Source organism: Phalaenopsis equestris, unplaced genomic scaffold (genome assembly GCF_001263595.1).
Source record: "Phalaenopsis equestris unplaced genomic scaffold, ASM126359v1 Scaffold000447, whole genome shotgun sequence".
Taxonomy (NCBI): domain Eukaryota; kingdom Viridiplantae; phylum Streptophyta; class Magnoliopsida; order Asparagales; family Orchidaceae; genus Phalaenopsis; species Phalaenopsis equestris.
The window spans coordinates 17,058-39,972 of NW_018164888.1; the positions used below are offsets into that span (position 1 = coordinate 17,058).

The 22,915-nt window shown below is 36.1% G+C and overlaps 1 protein-coding gene across 2 annotated transcripts in view; it reads left to right on the forward strand.

The window, feature by feature from the left end:
• The first annotated feature begins 7,946 nt into the window (after nucleotides 1-7,946).
• LOC110027787 (U-box domain-containing protein 52-like) overlaps nucleotides 7,947-22,915 on the forward strand; it is a 60,604-nt gene continuing 45,635 nt past the window's right edge. Inside the window, exons 1-8 of one of the 2 annotated variants that reach the window (XM_020729346.1) lie at nucleotides 7,947-7,998; nucleotides 8,665-8,890; nucleotides 9,725-9,846; nucleotides 9,923-10,044; nucleotides 11,315-11,502; nucleotides 16,230-16,513; nucleotides 16,655-16,765; nucleotides 16,864-17,280. In XM_020729346.1, the coding sequence (XP_020585005.1) occupies nucleotides 8,698-8,890; nucleotides 9,725-9,846; nucleotides 9,923-10,044; nucleotides 11,315-11,502; nucleotides 16,230-16,513; nucleotides 16,655-16,765; nucleotides 16,864-17,280 (1,437 nt within the window). In that variant the 5' untranslated portion in view covers nucleotides 7,947-7,998; nucleotides 8,665-8,697. Of the gene's footprint in view, nucleotides 7,999-8,138; nucleotides 8,229-8,664; nucleotides 8,891-9,724; nucleotides 9,847-9,922; nucleotides 10,045-11,314; nucleotides 11,503-16,229; nucleotides 16,514-16,654; nucleotides 16,766-16,863; nucleotides 17,281-22,915 lie in introns of those variants that run through there. The other variant, XM_020729345.1, reaches the window with a different exon arrangement.

The following is a 22,915-nucleotide window of genomic DNA, read 5'->3' on the forward strand; positions in this document are numbered from 1 at the left end:
ACTCGGATGATATGCGTCACTTAACTACTCATTTTAGGGTGTCAACATTTAACTCAGGCCATATTTTGGGGTTTTTATCATTTGACTAGACCCACATTGTCTTTCAGTCGCGCTACTCCTCATAGGGGGGTAATCTTTGATAATTTTCCAATGATTTTTTCAATAACCTTTGCGAAGCTTTTTTGCTATTGGGTTAAGAATTACCTATGGAATTTCCTTTGCTCAAAACTTAGAGAATCAAGTTTGAGGTGTTTTGTGAGATGAATCATTACATGTTTGACTGATCGGACGACTTAAAGCCATTGTCAGCCTATCTTTTTTTTAGGGTACTCTAGTTTCTCGAGTGTCGTTTTAATGCCAAAATGTATCAATATCTAGAGTTTCCTGAGCATTGTTTGAACCTGGGGTTTTGATCGCATAGTTAATCAACGTTTTTATTAGTATCTTATTTGAATAAAATTAATAATTGTTTGAAATAAGCTTCTTTATTATCTTCTTGTGTCTGTATATTGTATTCAGTTTAAGAAAATAATCTCTTGAGATCATCCTTGCTCCATGTTCAAAGAACTTCTTTTTTGGTGTACGTCATTAATTTGTAGGCTCCTGGTATGACTTTTTGATCAATAATGAATCGACAGGTCTAAGTCTGGTGAAGTTTTTCACTAGCTTTCCCTCAAGCTGCTTGGTCGGCTTACTTCAAGACTAGGTCATCAGGTGCAAATGTTTTGTCTCAGACATTTTTTTTGTAGTATTGAGCGGTCCTTATCTTTTACTTCCTTCTATTGGAGTGCTACGTTGGTTCAATTTTCTTCTAATATGTCAAGCACAAGCATCATCTCTTCATCATTTGCCTCTTGCCAGTTAATGAGATTCTCATTATCAAACGTGGTGTTTGTGACGACCCTCTGACTATGATAGTTATATTGCACTAGCAACATTGCTTCCATCCCATGAGAAAACATGTAAGGGGTTTACTTGATCTCTGATGATAGTGTCACTTGGATGACCCATAGAATAGATGGAAGAAAGTCCACCTAATTGCCTTTTACTCCGTTCAATTTCTTCCTTAGTAGATTTAAAAGTATCATGTTGACAACCTCTGCTTCTCCATTCATCTAGGGATGATATACATATTTAAATTTTTGATTGATTACCTGATTTTGGTAGAAATTATTTACCCCTTAATCAGGAAATTGTGCTCCATTGTTGGTGATAAGCACCAGGGGTAAACTATACCAACAAATGATGTCTGTCATATGAAATTTTGAATGATGTCTGTAGTAATTTGGGAAAGGATCTTCGCTTCAATCCACTTTGAAAAGTAGTCCAATATGACTAAAAAGAATTTTTGTTGGCCTTTCAAAGGAGGAATCAACTCAAGGATGTCAAGCCTCTAGATGACAAAAAGTCAGGGGCTGACAATTGGCTGCAACTAGAGGGTTTGATGGTGCTGCAAAGGAGCATACTTTTAACACTGCTTGCATTCCTAGAAAACTCCTCTACATCTTTCATGAGGGTGTCCATAAGTAAGTTTGTTGTTGTGTACTTCCACATTCTCAAGTGTACTTCCAAAAGATGCAGTGTTAAAAGTATGCCCCTTTGCAGCACCATGAAAGATGTAGTGTTAAAAGTATGCTCGTATACAAATTGAGGATGTGACATAATTTTTCCTCTAAAATGACTCCCACATTCTTCTATGTACTTCCAAAAGGATTTTTTCTACCTCAATTTTCATGATGTGATAGACCTTTGAAAAAGTTTCCCTTTAATCACAAAGTATTGCGTAGACTTGAACTTGAATCTTCTTGGATTAAAAATTTCCTCAAGAATCATTTTGGCTTTTAGATATTGTATGTAAGGATCCTCCAGCTCTTTGTGTCTTCTACTCCTACCTCCATAGCCTTCAGTTCCTCAATGGCTGACCAAAGAATCTTCTAAAGCATCCCTTCTTCGAAGTAAAGGCTTTTGGATAGAAGGTCCTCCACTTAATTATCTTCTAGGCTTACGTGCTTAAATTTGAAGTCCACATACTTCCATATCTCTACCATGGACATGTTTAAATACTTGACCATCATTTCATCTCTGGCTTCAAATTCACAATTGACTTGATTTACCACCAGTTGTGACTGACTTCACTAGAAAATGTCAGATGCCCATTTGGTAAGCTAGATGTAGACTGACTATTAGTCCTTCATATTTTCCTAGTTGTTCGTAAGGCTATGAAATTGGCTCAAAGATCGTGAATTACTAAAAAATCAGAACAAATTTTAGCTCAAAACAAAATTGAATCGAACCATTCGAGCCAAGCATGATCCAAATTAAATGATCGAATTTATTTCGATATGATTTCAATCCGTCCATAGAACGGATTGGGATTAGATCGATATCAAAACAAATTCTTTTGTTTTTACATATATAACACCAAAATTTTTAGTTTTACATGCATAATGCTTTGCCAAATAAGTTGGTGAGGCCTTTTTTGCTTGAGCTGATTGGTAGGGGTTTGCCTCCCCTCTTTTCACAATAAATACATTTTTTTCTAGTGCGCTGGTTAGGCGGGCCAATGCGAGTTTGACCTAGACTGATTTGATTCATGAGCCAAACATGACATTCAAGTTGGCTCATTTACATTTCAAGCCAGCTAAAAAATCGGATCGATCCACACTTAATTGGGTCGAAATTTACTGGATTGATCCACGATTTGATTTTGAGCCAGCTCTGGATTGGCTCAAAATCAAGTCATTCACACCCCTAGTTGTTGGTGACTTTTAACTCAAGGATGACTGAATGGTAAATATGCTCTTCAGTCGAACTACTTATTGCTAGGCTGATTCCTGCTCTCTCCTGACTCGAGGCTCCATCAATGTACTAGGTCCAAGTCCAATTGTCAATATTGGTTCCTTCGATCAATTTTTCTTTTTTAGAGAACTCCTTGAGAAAGTTAGTTGTAGCTTGAGTTTTAATTGCCATTCAAAGGATGTAGGTGATATCATATTCATTGAGCTCTATAACCCAAGTTAGAAGTTGACAAGAATACATTGGGAAATTGAGCAAAAATTTAAGGAGATGGTCTGTGATAATTTTAATTAGATGCGTCTGAAAAACATGACCAATGTCTGAGAGCAAAGGTAATTAGACCAAATGCTATTTTTTCATGATAGAGTACCTAACCTCAACTCTTCTGAGAGACAAAATGGTATAGTAGATTAAGAATTACTTTATCAACTCCTTCCTAACCAAGACCAAACTGATGGCTTCGGGCCATACTATCAAATACAGAGAGTTTTTCTTTCAGTTTAGGGCTTTGTAGTAGCTATGATGAGGCTAATGATTACTTTAAGCTCTAGAATGCTTGCTTAAATTTGGTCGACTATTTTTGTAGTAGCTATGATGAGGCTAATGATTACTTTAAGCTTTAGAATGCTTGCTTAAATTTGGTCGACCATTCAAAGCTCTTAGCTTTCCTTAGCATTTTGAAGAACACTACACATTTGTCGCCCAAATTTGACATGAATTCACTGAGCGTTGTTATTCGTTCCAGTCAACTTTGTCACATCCATAGTGCTCTAGGGAGAGGGCATAACTGCTAGTGCTTGAACCTTCTCTAGGGTAGCCTTAATAAATTTGGGTGTCAGGAGGTATCTAAGGAATTTGCTGACTGAAGATCCAAATGTGCATTTAAGTGGATTAAGTTTTATATTATATTTTTTGAGCATTTGAAATGTTTCTTTTAAGCCATTTATATGTTGTTCGGCCGACCAACTCTTAACTAGGTCATCATTTTCATGGACTTCAATATTTTTTTCCTTTTTGATAAAAAAAATTACATTTATTAAACGGATGTAGTTAGCCCCAACGTTATTTAACCTAAAGGGAATTACATTATAATATTAAATGGCTTCACTCGTGAAAAATTTCATCTTCTCCGTGTTAGTTAGATTCATTTTGATCTGGTGATTGCCTGAGAAGGCTATAAGGGAGCTCATTATTGAATGGTCGATTGTTGTGCATACTAGAGCATAGATCCTTGTCAAGGGATAATTGTCCCTTAGGCAGACAGAGTTCAGGTTCATGAATTCTATGCACATTCTCCATTTATCATTTAGCTTCTAGACCTTGATCAAATTTGAGACTCAAGTTGGGTATTGTATCTTCTGAATATAGCTTCCTTTTTAAGCATTTACACCTTTTCCTAGATCGACCCAACTAAAGTCATGATCTATGTTCTCATCTTTTGCTTCATTGGTCGAGCAACGCGACTAAAGTTCAAGTGGTGGTATGCTACATCAATTTGGATGTCTGGCATTTCAATGATCGATCCGAAAAAAAATGTCTTGATGCTCTCGGAGATTTTAGATCAACAAGTCTTTATAACTTGCACTGAAACTTTCACTGATTAAGAAAAATTTACCCAACTCTCCATTGACACCAGGACTCTCCATAGTTGTCTCGTTGGTCTTGAGACCCCTCTCTCATTGGTTTGAATGTTAAACAAATCTTTCTAAACTTTTCAGACAACTTGAAGGTAGCATGTCAAAGACTGTTCCAAATTACCTCAAATGACAATTATCTCTCTGTCGCAGAGACACTTTACTATGATGTGATACATGGAGACCACAACTCTGAAGTCATTGAGGAGTTGGCAATGAAAAATAACATTGCAAGTGGGTGACAAATCAACCACCAAGAAGTCCTCTATATTGGTAAACTAGATGTTACCTTCTCTAGGTGACAAAAAATTCAATTATTCTCAGGGCTTCCTTTCAGTAGCCAAAGAAACCATAGAGGGGGCCAGTTGGCTCTACTAGCCAATCGAACGATATATGCATTTTGTCAAAGGTTGACTTGAACAAGATATCCCCTGAACTGCAAGTGTCAACCAAAATACTACCCACGTGGCATTGTTAATCATTATCGTAACCACAACAACATTGTTGTAGGGATTCTCCTTTGATGGAAAATCCACGTAAGTAATAATGATCAGGGGATGAGGCTTTCGATTTAGAGAAAAAACAACAGTGCAAAGTTCCTTTGTTCGAAGCCTCTTATGATTGGCCCTCCTGACCGAGTATTCTTCCAGGATGGTTGGCACTATCCTTGCAATGTAGATAATGTTGGATCAAACAGGCTCTTTAAAGTGGCTTTCCCCTATCTTTGGGTTGACACACATAGGGCCACGAACTCCTTGAGTTTCTTGGCTCATATCATCTTTTCAACTAGATTCGGAAGGTGTCATGATCGTGGTTAGGGCTGTCAAAAGAGCTCGTGTTTGACTCGTTAAGAAACTTGTGTTTGGCTCGTTCGCTAAGTTAATAAGTCAGACATAAACAAAGATTTGTTCGTTCATGTTTGGCTCAAAATATTACTCATCAATTATATATATTGATGAGTAGTATTTTTTAAGGATTTAATTGACTACAGGGCTATAATGATTTATAAGCAAGTAAAATTATTAATTAAGAAAATAAAATAAAAATTATTAAATTAGATTGAAATGATGTTTTAATATAAACAGTAATATTTGCCCCAACCCTTAACTTCTTATGTATATGTGATTAGGGTTATCAATACGACTCTTAGTTCATGAACAACTCATGTTCAACTCGCTATGAAAATAAGTCGAACACGAACACACCTTTTGAGTTTGAAATATGAATGAGCTGAACACAAGTTGAGCCTGGGTATTAGGCTTCGCTCATGCCCAGGATTCGCTCGTATTCAGCTCGTCTACACCCCTAATTGTGGTCCTTGTAGTATTTGCAGAAATTGTTTTTATTCCAAAGAAAAGCTCTATTTCTCATAAGTGGAGCATTTTTTAGGCGCTCCTTATTTTGTATGGCCTCTACTTACCCAACCATTGAAACTCTCAGCTGATGATTGGTCGTTCCACTGGCTCCATCCACTTCAAAAATTTTTGCCAGCCTCACTATCATCACGTGGCAGTCAACTAACTTCACGTTTGGTTTGTGGGCCATCCTTTAATCTCCATCAATCATCTCGCGAGGCCCTCTTTTGTGAGCTGCAATAGGCTATTTAGCTTTCTCATTAATGGGTACGTACTCCACCGCATTATGATGGTTGGCTAGCTCCAAGAGTTCGACCAAGCTATTGGGATGTTGTAAACCCTATAAAATACTTGAATCGTTTGTTCCTTAGCCCCTGGGTCAGGGCAGCTTGTGTTGTCGCGGTTCTAGATCCCGCACTTTTGGAATTTCTTTAGGGAATCTAGAGACATACACATAAAGGTTCTTGTTTGCCCCTTGCTTGACGTGTCACTGTGCTTGTGAGTTCTTACAAGGCTTCTGGGCACTGACAAACTACATTGTGAACTTTTTCTTAAATTCATCAAAGGAGATGATTACTTCTTTCGAAGGCCATTAAACCATCTGAGAGCCAAGTCCCTTAGTGTGGTGTAAAATAACCGACACCTAAGTATGTTGGAGATTTTGAGAAGGCAGACAATCGACTTAAAGGAGGCGATATGGTTGACTGGATCATTAAGATTCCAAAGATGGAAGTTTGAACTTCTCTGATGGCTCAACATAGGAGATCTATTGGGGGACCATAGTCTCTGGCTGAAGGTAGACCTCCATTTGTCCAAATTGTGTTGTGATAAGCGGTGTAGGCCCAACACTATCATGATGCTGGGAGTCTTCCATCCTTTTTATCCTATGAGTTGCTCAATAGCCTTGGGGTTTAAGTTCTTCTTGAGGGTTTTATTACTGAGGAGCTTACAATTCTTCCCTCGAGTAGCACAAGGATCAATTCTGCCATCTAACCCACCATTTGATCTTAGAGTTTTTGAATTTTTGGTTGCACAAATTTCCTCGCTTACTCTATATTTGTGGTATCTCCTAAATGAGTTCATTCTCCATGACATGCTCCTATTTTTGTAGGTGATATGATTTCATGCTCATCGCACCTTTTAAGATATTGAATCCAAATATGTCATGTGGATTACACCTAAGGTATAGAGTGTTAGATGGATGAAGGAAACAAAGAGAAAGAAAGATTAAGAGAGGAAACATAGTGCACAATAACACAAGTTTTGAAAGAGTAAATTTAGTAGTCATTTTTTTTTGTAGAAATGACCCTCTATTTATGGTTTCCTGGCGTATATATTAAAATACATATTTATCCTTATTTTAATAGAAACGTTATAAATCAATATTACCATACATTTTCATATTTGTAACTGACTCCGGGGTTTTTTCATATTCATAACTGACATTTGCACTATTTCGTATTCATAAATGTTTGAAGAGGGGCATTTAATGACCCATTAATTTTGTCATTTGGTTAACTGAAAAACTTTGGTCAGTAGGCGTACATTCAATTGGCTGAGAGGTCATCGATCGACCCTCCTCATTGAAATCCTAAGTGGAGGCCCTCTCTTGTCATTAGGGTGTACTTGAACTATTAGGTAAAGCATGTATCATCGTAGTATGACGAGCATCCCTCCTTAGACACGGGGCCTTCTCAGAGGATTAGAAAGGTGTTTTAGAATCAGTTGAGGAAGTTAGTTACAAACACCGTCTCTCGAATTAGGTGACATCTATTATTTCGTTCGACTGTACTTCTGTTAGGTCAGCTCAAAATTCCAACTGAAGAAAACACTTGACATTTCTATTTACATCTTTTGACTATCCAAATACAGCCCTTTGGTGTTCATAAGCAAGACCTGTTGAATTTTCTTGAGAATCGTGTGATCATATTTTTAATGTATATACAAGGTCTTAAATTTTTAAATAAATTTATTAAAATAGTTATATAAAAATTTTGTAAAGGTACTTGAAAATCTAATAAGCGGAACAGAATACAAAATTTTGAAGGAAATACGGAAAAACTTTATATATATTAATAATTTTGTAGCATAATTATGTGTAAATAAGATGTATATGAAGTTGCTCTTATGCTACAAAATGAATAGAATATATTATATTATTAAATATTTTTTTGAAAATTTGAGCCGGAGGAGGGAGGCCAGAACTCGAGAAGGTCAAGCTCCTACCTTTTACTTCGTTCCATAATGCAGGGTTTCAGCGTTCCGAGTAATTAAAAGCTTAGAAGCTCTTGTCTTGCGGTCTTATTCTGTCAATTCCGTGATTAAAAACTGCATTTCTTGTTTTGTTCATCTCCCCCAAACTTACAAAGTCTTCAAGCTCTTGAAGTTGAATGTGTTTCGTCTGGATAATTTTTCTCTCTATTTTTTTTGGCTCTTAGAGAAGGTTTGCGCTTGCAGAACCCTTAGTTTCAATGATTTTCAATTTTAATTAGGTGGCCAAAGTAGTTTGTCCTAAAAAATTTTGTTGGGTTTCAAGCTTCGAAGGCAATTTGATTAATTTAAGGTTTTCCGTTTTTTTTTTCTGTTATATCCCCCTTGTTTGAATATTCGATAGGAAAAGAGGCACTTTTTCAACTTTATGTTTACAATTCTATTTTAAGTTGTTTGTTTTGACATTAGTGTTGGAAATATGTAGTTTTAAGTTTCATCTTCTGGTTTATAGGACATAAATTAGATTAGGAGCAACCTGAATTGTGGGCGCAGTTCATGACAATCTTTGTTTTGGACTTTGGACTACCTATTTATATAATTTTTATTTTCCTAAAACGATTAATGAGCCTTCCGGATGATTTGAATTTGCTTTTTGTTTCTAATAACAGGAGGAATCTGTTATATGAGCAACAATTAAAGGAATGGAAATTCAAGAAGCAGAAGAAATTGGGGAACCATTAGCTGCGTCATTTCGAACCGTTGCAGTGGCTGTCAATGGATCTAAAAGAAGTAAACGTGTAGTGCAGTGGGCTTTGAAAAAATTTGTCCCCGAAGGAATGGTCCATTTCAGGCTTTTGTATGTTCGCCCTGAGATAACCAGTGTTCCAACAGCAAGTGAGTCAAGATTGACAACCCAATTCTGTACTTCTCTACTAAATGTTTTTTTTTTTTGTGGTGTTCTTCAACAATCCAGTTTTCTACATACCATCCAACATCCTCTCATATTTTTTATCGAATCTTTGTTGCTTTTGGTTAAATTGAAAAAATAAATAATATGTTTCCGATTCAATGAAGAAAAGGACAAACTATGTATTTTCCTACTAAAAAATGTTACATTTGTGAACTGAATCGCAGAAACTATGTTGAATATTGCTAATCAAGTGAGTGAACTTCTTACATGGATAGTATTGCTATAATAGGTGGTGTTGTTTAACTTAGCAGTGCTTTCCTGCAAATAATCTATCTTCATTGTTAGCGGTCTGATTCTCTGAAATATATATTTTTTTGTTCTTATGTAATTCTAGTTAGATTATGTATGGCTTTGAAAATTGAAAATCCATAATGACATGAAGCTGAGCTGAAGTTTTTGAGAATGATATTCGGAATCAGGCACCATAGATTGCGAGTACAATTGAGCTGCTTAGAGAGTTAGAGGAATTGCTTGCGTGATAACTATTGGTGCTAGATGTGATATTTGACTGTGATAAAGGATCTAAAAGTTTTTGCATTGAATTGTTGAAGAACCTTCGTTATTCTAGAATTATTATCCATTCTTAATTGTGCATGTGAGATCATGCAAATATGCATTCTCCATGCATATATTATTTATCTGGCTTGTTTTTTTTAATGTGAGTATATGCTGCATTCTCAGCATCTTTCTTTCTTTAACTGTATATAAATAAGTTGAAATATGCTTATTTCACTATAATTTTAATGTTTAAACTTTAGTGGGAAATTATATTCCTATTTCCAAAGTGAGGGATGACATAGCCTTTGCATACAAGAAAGAAGTAGAGTGGCAAGCGAATTCAATGCTTCTCACTTACAAGCATTTGTTTGCTGGTAGAAAGGTTAGAATTTCTCTTACGTTTTTTGCTACACCAAGGAAAAACTCTTGGCAATCCATTTACCTATATTTTTATGCAGGTAGAAGTTACAAATGTTGTTATTGAAGCAGATGATGTTGCTGATGCTTTATCAAACGAGATTGCAAAACTAAAGATTAAAGTACTTGTTGTAGGAGCTTCTTCTCAAACTCTCTTTAGCAGGTAAGGAGTATTCTAGTTAACTCTTCTTTTATCATTTCTGGTAGAGTTTTTTCTCCTCGACGCCAATGCATTTTACAGAACAGTAGCTAGTGATACACTTTTGATATGCTTCCCAATGCTACTGATTTTATTTCCTGGGTAGGGATAAAAGTGCTGTGGCCAAAATTCCTCCTTTGCGTAGTGTAATTATAAGAGAGAGAGAGAGAGAGAGAGAGAGAGAGAGAGAGAGAGGTGCTACTGTTGCATAGGAGAGAACAAAAAAGTTTATTGTCTTGATTTCACTTTGGTATGCTTGATCATGCATGAAAGATCTCATAAATTTCTTTGAATCTTCATTTCTACATGATGAGGATAATGGTAACAATATTTTAATACAAATTTATGCTTTTGAAAGCATTTTAAAACTTTCATCTTTCCTAAAAAAATCCAATGGAATATGACCATTCCTAGGCCAATCACAATCAATCAAAGAATTTTGGGCATTTTTTATCGAGATAGCACAATCACAATCAATCAAAGGATTAATGATTAAGGGCATGATATGAATATGTTAATGATAGTGCATATTTTGGTAACTGCATTGTGAGTGATCGTTTTTGACAGGTAAACTGCCTTTTTGGATAGAGTTAATGATTGATTATGTCCAGCGAGGTTCTTTGATAACAAAATTTGTTGATGTTTGATTTATGGTTTTTGATTTTAAAATATCTACTCAAATCTGTTTTTAAGTTATGTAGATTGGGCTTGTGTGGCTCTTGGCTTGCATAAATGTATAATTGTTCATAGATAGTTTGTAACTACTTGATTATATTATTGAAATTTTGAAAGAAACTGTCCTAAAGAAACTTATTATATCATATTTGATTGATGGTTTAAAAATTCATTTTTTTGCATGCTTATGAATATTCTTTCCGGTTGCTCTTGTTGTTAATTTTACAGTATTTAAATATCCATCCCTTAATAATTAATTTTCTTCTGGATTTTCTCAATATGAAGAAAGATTGGTAGGCTTTATTAGCATTCCTTTTACTAGTTTTTATGAAACTTTTACTAAGTTAGTGTTCTCCGTTCTACAGTTGTATGTTCTCAACACTGAATTTCAATGCTGAGGCTTTTGTTTTCGTTGACATTGCTTATAGTTTATATTCGTAGTTAAGAATGCTTTCAGTTTTGGGTCTAGAACTTATATGTAGGTTCAAAAATGTGATGACACATCATGCGCTATTTAAAATAAATTCTTTCTGATTTTAATATCTGAAATGATTTGCAGGAAGGGAAACAAACTATCTTCTAAAATTGCAGGATCCAGTCCTAGCTTCTGTACAGTGTATGTAGTTTCCAATGGTAAGCTAGCTTCCATCCGTGCAGCGATATCAGCAGTATATGAGATGACAAATGATGAAAATTGCTCAAGTCCTGCTATGTCCTTTTCTGCTGGCTCTTCCATAGGACAATCTGGTAGGTTCTATGAATATTGGTGCACCAACAATTTTGAATAGTTCTAAATTAAACTATTCCTTGCTTCATACGCCAGCTAAACTTGTTTTAAAGTTTTAGACCTTTTGATACCGAAATTTAACAAATAACCTAGGGAAAATAAATATTATTTCTGAATTCAAAATTTGAAATTATATCAAACAACAGGGAAATCTAAAATTGCAACAAAATAGCAACACAACACTAGAACTAGGTTGAATCTAGGATATAGGTGGTGCCTAGGAGAAGGGATTCAACAAGCTGGCGGCAAGCTGTAATAGCTGGTTTTCATTTCTCGGTGAATGACAAGAAGAATGATAGTAGGGTTGGGCAGGACCGCATAATTGCTTTTTTATGAGTGGCGGTAGTAAGGGGAAAGTTAAGAGGATGAAGGGAATCAATGCAGGGGAGAGTAGGGGAAGGGTAAAAGAGGATACACACCACCTCATAAAATACAGCCAGAGCACCATTCAAAACCCTTGAATACAACCTTAGAATAGGAAAGGAGGAGCTAGCGACTCCATAAACTCAAATTAATAAAAAACCAAGCTTTAAACATCAAAGAAACACTTAAAAAGACCTACTACTATTAAGAGTGGGCTCCACTCCAATTGGGCTGCAACCCTATGCTTAGAGGCGGCCGACCAACCCTCTCTCAATCTGGACCAAACCGGTCCAGATCCTGACCAATCCCGCGTCACCTATCTTATATCTTTTCCATAACTTGTTACTTTGCTAAGCTTTTATCATGCTCATGTTTTTTCTTAGAATTTTTTTTCGCATCCTTATTCTCATATAGCTTTTTGCCCCTCACATGTTTGTTTTGCGTTGAACACATGGCTAAGAACATCATAGATAGCCACCTGAATCTTATCTACACACAAATAACAAACATCATAGATAGCTACCTGAATCTTATCTACACACAAATAACAATTGGTAATACCTTTAAAGTTTGCTTCTGGCTGCCAACTTTTAAAAATTCTATATGTATGATGACAAATGACCAAAAAAGTATGGTTGGATAAATTGGGGGACTAAATTGGAGACTTGCTATGATATTAAGATAATTGCAGAATACCGATTGGAGAGATTCGAAACAAAATACTTGAATAGAAGCACACGAACAAGTAATTAAACAAAATGTAATAATTGCAGAATACCGCTTCAGAGGCTTAATGGCCGGTTCACCTCCTTCTGAAACTGAGTCTTCTAGGCACCTAAGCTCCTCTAATGTCAATAGGTTTCAGCCTGGGACCTTTGGCTGGGAGCCTAGGTGTTCCACTGGGATTGGGGCGCCCATTTTGGTGCTTGGTTGACTGCTTCTAGGCGCAGGGACACCCGCTGGGCATTGCGTTGTGCGCTGCACTATTCCTGGGCGCTTCTCCTTGCCAATCAGGCTTCACACCTAATAATCTCCTACTTGGAGACTGATTTACGACCACCTCTCCAAACTCGCACCATCTTCATAGTTGTGTACACTAGTGTTACTCACCCTTGGTCTCAATTTTTTTGAGCTCCAACTGAAGCCAAGCATAGCTTCAATTTCACAATTATAACCACCTTAGTCAACATATCTATAAAATTCTGAGTTGTATGTATCTTCTCCAAAGATAACTAATCATCTTCTAGGAGAGAACAAATAAAGTGATACCTTAGCTGAATGTGTTTCTTCCTCACATGAAAAATATCATTCTTAGTTAGATGAATAACACTTATACTATCACTATAAGACTTTCCAATCCCTTGCTCCTTGCCCAATTCTATCATAAATCTCTGCAACCAAATCATTTCCTTACTAGGGCATCAATCTTCTATTGCGTAGAGATTCAACGCACTGCTGTGTTCCCACAAGTGAATACATACCCTGTTGTACTTATTTTACCATCAATATCCCTTGCCAGATCTGAGTCTATGTATCTCTGTAGTAATTCTCACACCTCTCAAATAAAGTACCTTGTTGAGTGCTTCTCTAAAGTATTTGAGAATTCACTTTATCTCTTGTCAATGATGTTTCTCTAGATTATGCATGTATATGCTGACTATTCTCATTGCATGTGCAATATTTGATATTGTACATATCATCACATATATCAAACTTTCAATTGTTGAAGTCTACATAGTTCTCCCCATCAATACTTTTTCTGCTTCAAACTTCAAACCTAGGTGATTGTTCATTTGACAGCTTAAAGCGACTTCCTAAGGGGGTGCAAATTACTTTTGCCTCAGTCATGTTGAAACCATGTAGGACCTTCTCAACATATAGCTTTCAACATGTCTCTAGGAAGTCCTACATGGTTTTTTGTTGACTTTCTTCCATAACTATGAGAGCATGTATAGAGGGTCATGTCTCTAGGAACATATAGGTTGAAACCTATAATTTTGCCTCACTCATGTTGAAACCTATATGTCTACATGGCCACAAATTAGTTTTTCTTCAATCTATAGGCCATGTCTTCTTTTCCTAGAACTTTATATCCTTGTGGTTGCACCATATACAACTCTTCTGCTAAATCAAAGTGCAAGAAAATTGTCTTTATTCTATCTGCCCTTGATGTAGATTTTTCTTTGTTACCAAGCTCAACACAACTCTGATAGTTGTTATTTTCACTCCTGGATACAATATCTCTTAATAGTCCACTCCTTTTCTTTTGTTGAAATTCCTTCACAGCAAGCCTTGCGTTGTGGCGTTTGATATCATTTAACTCTTCTTTCAATATGTAGATCCACTTATTGTGTAGTGTTTTTTTGCCATCTGGTAGTTTTGTTAAACTTTGTGTAATTTGACTTTAGTGACTGCATCCATCTTTCGATGGCAAACTCCCACTCTTTTGAGTCTTCAACTTGAGCGACTTCTTCGTAACACTTTGTTTCACCACTATCTATTAACAAAAGATAGTACAAAACAGGAGAATACCTTTGTATCAGTCGTGTAACTCTGTTGGACCTCTTGACTTCAGTAGCAGTTGACTGGGAAACTTTCTGTTGCTTCACCAGATTGAGCATCTATCATTTCTCCATTTTCTTCATCATCAGTATCTTCTACCTGATTGTATTTGAAGGAGTTTTCAGAAGTAACTGATGGACAATCCTGAGTTCTGTTTTTGTCTTTGTACATCTCATTTTCATTGAAAGTAAGATTTATGTTTTTAATAAATTTTTGATTCCAATAATCCTAGAATCTATACACAAATTCATCCGAGTTATACTTAATGAAAGTGCACCTGACTGATTTTAAATCGAGCTCACTTCTGGATCATGCATCAACATGAACATACCATAAACAACCAAGTCCTCTCAGGTGAGATAGATTCATCTCCTTGCCACTTTAGGCTTCTTCAGGTAAGCCTTCATTCGGAAATACTAACAGACCACGATTGATCAGATAAATTGTAGTAGGCAATTCTTTTGCCCAGAATTGTTTTGTCAAGCCTACCTGCAACATCATACTTCTGGCATATTCTTTGATGGCTCTATTCATGCACTATGCCTCACCTGCTATGGTATCATCGGAATAGTGAACTCATGCTTCATTTATTTTGATGTTCAATAACTTCTAATCCTTTTATCATGATACTCGCTACCATTATATGATTTGAGACACTTTAACTCCAGTCTGTTTCATTTTGAATCATGAACCTCCACTCTTAAACACCTCAAATACATCAGGTTTGCTGTTTTCCATATGGCGGCAGCGAGGAGCGGCGATTGGCAGTTATGCGGGGAGGTTGTGGAAAGTTAGATATGGCTGTGCTGGGTAGGAAGAAGGGATGGGCTGCAGGGAGGCAACAAGGTTGCTTTTCTTGGGAAGAGGAATGGCTGAGCGGTGATGATGAAGTTGGCTCAGCGGTGATGGTGAAGTTGGCTGCAACGGAGGTAATGTTGAGGATGGGGAGAGTCTAGGATAACCACCGCCTCGGATGAGATACAACTGGTGCACCGCTTATCTTCAGATACAGCCCTAGAAGGGAAAATTGGACGTCGATAATTCAAAACTAACCTAAAACACGAAAACTACATACTTATAGATCAAGGGTAAAGAGGGTGTACCCCTCTCCAAATAGTAGGAAAGCCCAAGCCTAGAAGGATCAGTTGGTCCCTCTTTTGCTTAGACCGAACCGGTCTAGGGCTTTGGAAGTCGTGACAATTTTTGTGAGGGAGCTGGACGCCCGCATCAACATCACTAAAGACAAAGTCAATTAGATGCCGGACATCTCACATTGAAGTTAATCCCAGGGGCAACTCTGTGAAAATTACTTGTGATTTTTTCTTTACTAGTTGAATAGCTTCCGAAAGATATTCATTTTCTTGACTTTCTTCCATAACTATGAGGGCATGGATAGGGGGTACACCTATTTTAATTTCTAACATCTTTATACTTCGACTTATGCATACAAGAATGTCGTGGGTTTGTTGGTTATTTCAAATCTTGTCTGTTAATCCATGTTCTAAAATGGCCATTGTTTTTCTTTTTAATTTGTTTAAGCTTTTTTTTATACTTGATCATTGAAATCATTAACTTTTTCATCAGGAGAAGGCAGTCTTGTTTAATTATTTGGCACGGACTTCATAAATCCTGCCTTTGCTTGACTCTGTTAAGAATTCTTTTGGATCCCGCGCATAACTGTCATTTAATGATTCTACCTATTTTGTAGGTATGTTGATATGAATCCCTTTTGTAACATTCCTTAATTTTCTTGTGGAAACAGATGACGTTGCAGTGAATCCCTTTATACATGAAGTCACTTCTCCAACTATTCAGCATGACCAATTTATTTCAAACATGAATGATAGTTTTGACAGTAGGAGTAGCTTTGATGCCATCGATAATAGCTCATCTTTTTTTGCTGCTGCAAGCATTTCCAGTTCTTCTACCAGCCTCTCAAATGTAGATTTTCATAACCGCATGATTGGTAGTTTCAGTAGTTCCTTTGTTGCAGATTCTTTAATAGTGGATAATATTCGAGCCGACTTAAAAAACTCTGCGGACCAGGTACTTGAACTGAACCTATCATAGAGCTTGATGAATCTTCATGGTTTAATATTTATGTGATCCTCCTGAAAACTATTAATTCTTGACTTAAAAGCTTACTGTTGCTATGATTATTTGTTCTGATGGTGGTTCTGTTGGCAGATTGATATCAATTTGGAGCTTCATAAGCTAAGGATTGAGCTCAGACACCATCAGGATTATCTGGACACGGTAGACGGTTTGCAGAATGAATCATTTGATACTTCTGATCAAGTGAGCATGAACAGAGTATCAAAATAATATTATCGAAAGATATTTGCTGGACTGATGTCTTATATTTCTCTTTTTGTTGATTTTGTTTGTTATGTAAGTTGAATGCGAGCCACATGAAGGCAGAGGCTAAACTCAAAGAAATGGAGCACACAGAAGAGGAAACCAGTGAATTGACTGTGCAAGTGACAAGAAGTCTTGAAGCAGCAGAAAGAGAGGTTGAGGATATGGAGTTTGTCAGAAAGGAAATCTTTCTGAGAGCTGATGCAGAGGAGAGTGCTGCTCATGCGTCTTGTGAGAATCTAAGGCATACAATGAAAGTTTTACCTAATGTGGAACCATTTAAAATATATACATGGGAGGAGATAAAATCTGCCACCTCAGCATTCTCTGATACTCTAAAGATTGGAATGGGAGCAATTGGCTCAGTTTACAAGGGTACTTTCCATCATACAGTTGCGGCTGTAAAAATTCTTCATTCAAATGAAGCCCACGGAAACAAACAATTTAAGCAAGAGGTATTAAAAGATATTTTGAATGAAAATTTTGAGGGCTTTACTATATGGTATTTGTTAATATGGTTTTTTTTTTTGTATAGATTATTATGACCTGTTAATTCATATCATTTCTCTAGTATTTCTAAGACACATCACATTTTTTGCATTATCATCATTAACCTTATTCCAATTCTTATGAAAGGAAAATTTTATAAGATGGTGGTGAGATCTGCAATGCTCTATGTCACTGAATGTTGGCCTTTAAAAGAGAAGTATAATACTAAGTTAAGTGTTGCCGAGATGAGAATGATTAGGCCGATGAGTGGCTTTACACTTGGAGACAAAATGAGAAATGAATATATCTGTGATAGGGTTGGTGTAGCTCCAATGATGAACAAAATTAGAGAGAGTCGTCTTAGATGGTTTGGTCTCTTTAAACGTTGACATCTGATGATCCGATTAGGAGAGTAGATGTTTTATATTTGATTACTGTTAAGAGATGCAGAGGTAGACCTAGGAAGACTTGGGCTTATTGTATAAAAAATGATCTTAATTTATTAGAACTAAATGAAAATGTGACACTAAATAGGACGCAATGGAGAAAAACGATTCATGTAGCCAACCTCACATAGTGGGATTAAGGCTTTGTTGTTGCTGTTGTTGTTGTATTCGTTCATAGGATGCTCTCTAGTCTCATGATCAAGTAGAAAACAAGATTTTGTTGCTCTCTTCTGTAGAAGAATATCTCAAAAATTATTCATCAAATTTTACATAAAGTTTGTCTAAATTTGCTTTTCTACTGCTCAGTACAAAAAAGTTGTGTCCGAATATATATCAATGAGATAATTTAATGCTATGCATTTTGTAACCCTTATTTAGTTTGTTTTAATTTTTACTTTATTTAAGAGAGCAGATTGTGTTCATCTCTTTAATTCAGAAGTACCAAGCAATTTATACTCATTTAGCTTAGGTGTTTATACTCATTTTTTCTTTGTGCTATTCCATTTTGCTGGGTCATTCTAGATGCCGAGAAGTTATGCGCAGTCTTGAGCTCCTTGCAGAAAGTTTCAAACTTCTCATTTTTTAATTCTCCTTCATGATCACTATAGATTTTGGAAATAAGATATTTTGATGAAATGATTCACTCTTTTGTAAATCTAATGTAGTTCTCCACAATATTGAACCCTTATGGTTTCCCTCAGAGATTTTTGTCACTAATCGGATCAAACAATTGATATGCAGTATCTCTTGGTCCAGTAATGATTGTGTTGAGAGACTTGAAAGATGCTTTGACCTAACTAACATCCATTGCAAAGATGACCTTTATTACGAATTTAGGTTCAGATACGTGTTTTTTTTTCAAGGGTTCTTCTATATCATAAGCATTGCTTATCTAATGAAAATCTTAGGCAAATTCGACTACATTCATTGATGCCGTCAATGCCAAGCATGTATTACCACTCTAAAATGATTTTATCATTCAATTTCAATATGCAAGTAGTAGAAAAAATTTTAATCTTTGTCAGACAATTGACTAGTTTTAGGTAAGTTGTGCTGTAATTTATCTACTAGCAGGATCTTCTCAATCATAATATAATTTTTTTTAATGGCATTTGCTTAACCTATCACATCCATGTTATGTTATTGCCAAGAGTTATCATTCCTTTTTTTTTTGGACTAAGTTTTATGAATTTGATCTATTATTGGTCATTTATTTTGAGCATCCATTGTCTGGGTACCATGTGCCTTTATTGGTCCTGTTATGAAGACATACATACACAATTTTTAAGGTTTTAAATTTAGGAGCCCAAATCACTTTGGGTTTATTAAGGATGCAAATTTTTTGGTGTTATGATGAGCAAGAATGATCTTTCAAAATCCGCCTAGGATACTACTGCATTAGGTCCAAATGTGTTGTGATGGTGACTTTCCTACCAATCATTAGCTCCTTCATGCAATTGGAACGTCGTAATGTCCTCTTTACGGTCTTCAGAACACTTTATTCCTCGAAGTCTCTTCTCAATATCATGGAACAGGTCCTCAGTGCCATTGGAGGTAGGAGGGTGCGTCTTCAGAAACTGGTGCATCACTTGATCTATAATGCTCACATTAGTCATTGCCATTGGTTGATTGGGTTGAGCCTCCATAGCAACCACTGGTGGCACTGTTGGAGTGGCTTGTACTGCTGGTTGCATCGCTTGTTGGATAGCTTGGACTGCTTGTGCAATTTGGATTGCAAAGTTAGCTTGTAACACTTGGTTAACATTTGTGTTATCACTTCTAGGAGAGTTTCCATGTTGAGATTATGTGCTCCAACAGTCTTAGTGGATTGAGAAGGATCAACACGATGGTGATTAGGGGAGCGAAGACCCCTAGAAATAGGCACATCATTTATAGTAGCTCTCTGAACTCTTCTTCCACGAGCGGCTGCAATGCCTATTTTTTTGGAGTCATTCTAAACAATTGAAAGATACGTAAAATCAAAATCGATTGAATACCGACTTACAAGAATAATCTATCCCCTACCCAATCCTAAAATGTCAAGTGATATGAGATACAAAGTCAAAGAAAGTTAAATACAAAACACAGACTCCGATACCACTCCATCACACCCTGACGCAGGACATGAAATGAAATATACTTGTTTTGTATTCTTAAAGAAAGACTTGCATGCAAATAAAAGAAAAGAAAATGTAAATTTTATTAACACTGAAAGGTTCAACGATACAACTAGATAGAAAATAAAAAATTAGCTGAATTAAAATAGAAATGATAACATAGAACGATTACCCAGACCCAACAAGGAAAAATACAATAACTAAAACAAAATACTTGGAAAAAAACAAAACTGGAAAACTAAATTGGAAAGTTAGCTCTGGTGGAGACGGTCTTACTGGTGGTTGAATATAATCTGTTATAAAAAAATATCAAAGAGTGAATTTAACAAACAAATTCAATAAACAACAATTATTTATTAAAGCATAAACAGTAAAAGAAATGAGACATGCAATATGAACAACAAATATAGATGAGTGCTTCATGCATATATAACATCATGAAGCAAAAAATGAGTGATAAACCAAATATACCCAAATATCATAAGAAAATATGCAATCAAGTTTCTTATTATTATGTTTTTTCATTTATATTTATATATATACTCTCTGAAACCAGAAAGATTAAATATCAACCCAAAGAAACCTGACAATCTCCTGCGGAGACTTCACTTCATGGGTCTGTCGGCTCGGCTAGCCCATATCTGAAAGGGTTTCACCGATCTATATACCATCACACACAAGCATATCTCATATTTTTTGCAGGTATAATATATAAGAAATATGCTATTTCACACAGACTTGTGAAATGATAGAAATTCACAGACAATTTCACATCTGTAGAGTGCAAGGAAATAAAGAATTAATTTAAAAATGCAAGAATTTTGCATCAATATATTTAGGAAGTTGGTTACTTTATTATGAGCAATAATAGAAGCATATAAAAATACAACATAATGATTATAATTGAATAACCGATGTATGACTGACAATCCTACAAAATAATTATAATAATACTACAAACAATAAGGATTAATGCTCCTAACGAGCAATGATACATTTATCCTTTAATAAAAAAATGTTACTTATCTCGAGGTCGCAATCACAACATGTACGCGACAAATGGTTTTGCAATTAACTTATTTATTCATCAAATTAGATGTATTCTAATGGACCTTCAAAGATTTAATATTCGTACTTGTATACAATAAGTTATTATTATTATATTCTTAAAAGAAGGAAGTTTTGAATTTATTTAACTTTAAATAATATAATTAAAATAGTACTTTTGTTTTATTTTGATATTAGGGGGAAGTTAAAATTTTTGAATTAATTGATGAGGAATTTAAATAACACCTAAGGATTTAATTAAATAACAAAAGAAAAAGAGATCATTAATCCTAGGAGCCCTTAAATCCCGTTTCTCTGGTTGCCGTTAAGTCCCAGATTGGTTAAATCCCGCAGGGGAAAAAATTTGCCTACGTAATACGCACGCAGCGATGCGTGCGATGCCCAATCAGAAAGCGCCACGTAATTTTATCGGGCCCACTCCATTAAATAAATATATTAATTCAAAATAAAACCGCGCGTGACCCGTTACCCGGCCCGCGGTGTTACTCCATTGTACCTCGATTTGTAACTTCAATATACCTCCCTGCGGTCGGCCTGCTGTAACCCGATTGTAACTGCAGTATACTAGCCATATACCTTCCGCGGTAGAGGGCAATCTACCCCGCTTGTAACCGGATTATACCCTAGATATACCTTCCTCTGTTCAGGGCCATGTAACGCGCTTGTAACCGGTGTATACCCAAGATATACCTTCCGAAGTACATGGCTATGTAATGCGTTTGTAACCGTGATATACCCTATCTGTACCTTCCTCGGGTGTAACCTGCCTGAAATCGCAGAAATAGCTTTGTAACTCGTTATATACCTCCATATAACGCTGAAAGCCGCAGAATTAGCTTTGTACTATCGCTGAAACTCGATTATAACCACCATATAATAGACTTTGAAGCCCGTATAGTGGAACATCGCTTGTAACCGCATAGATTAGAGATTGTACCCCCGTTGTAACTGCCATGTAACAGAGGATTATGCCCCTTCAGATGCAACCGCGCTTGTACCCTGAATGTAACTTCGTTGTACATGATTTAAATTGGTGAGCGCGAAGCATGATATTTAAGCAGCTAGGTTTACTGTTTCATTGTTCGCTGGCCATTTCCTCCTACAGCGGCAGGTTCGGGCCTTTTCGGCCACCCCTCTCGGGGCATGGAGTACGACTACAGAGAGTGCTTTGACGCAGTGCATGACACAAAAGGAGAAAATGTGCGTTATCCTGACAGGACAGAAGAAGTAGAACTTAAAATGGAGGCATGTTTGGAGATGTGTTGTTATAATAATTAGTATACATGATTTCTTTTATCTTCTTTGCTGGAATGGTTTTCTTATATTTCAGATATACCTGTTTTTTGTATATATGTTATGTTATGTTTCTTCTATTTTGTGTACGTTTTATTATAATTAAATCTAGGTTTTTCTTAAACAGAGGCTGTTGACCTCACTTTTGGTTGAGGTCTAGAAATTTTTTTAGTAGCCTAGGTCCAGTCATAGGATTTTCCCATAGACTAGTCTTAGAAAACTAGAAAGGGTACGTCTTAGAAAACTGGAAAGGGTACCCTCACCATTAGAAACTCAAAACTCTTCTCTTTACTCAACTTGAAGTTCCACATATTGGTTCTAACCTCTAATATTTAGTAGATAAGATCATTATGGGGGAAGCTCAAGAAGAGTCTTATAGGATTACTTGGCCTTAGGATTGACTCTAGGTGTTGATTTAAAGCTAGGGTACAATATGCCCTTACTATATCTTCACAATACACTAATTAAGATGAATACATGAGAGCCCAAAATGGGGATTTCATTGATCCATGATTCATTTAGAATGGATATCTATCCAATTCTATTTGAAATACCCAACTTGGCCTTTTGCCCCGAGGCACCTCCAAATTACCTAACTGCCCTTGGGACCCAAATTTGGCCAAAATTCCCAAATTTTGCCAAAATACCCAAAATTGATCAAAACACATTTCAAACAC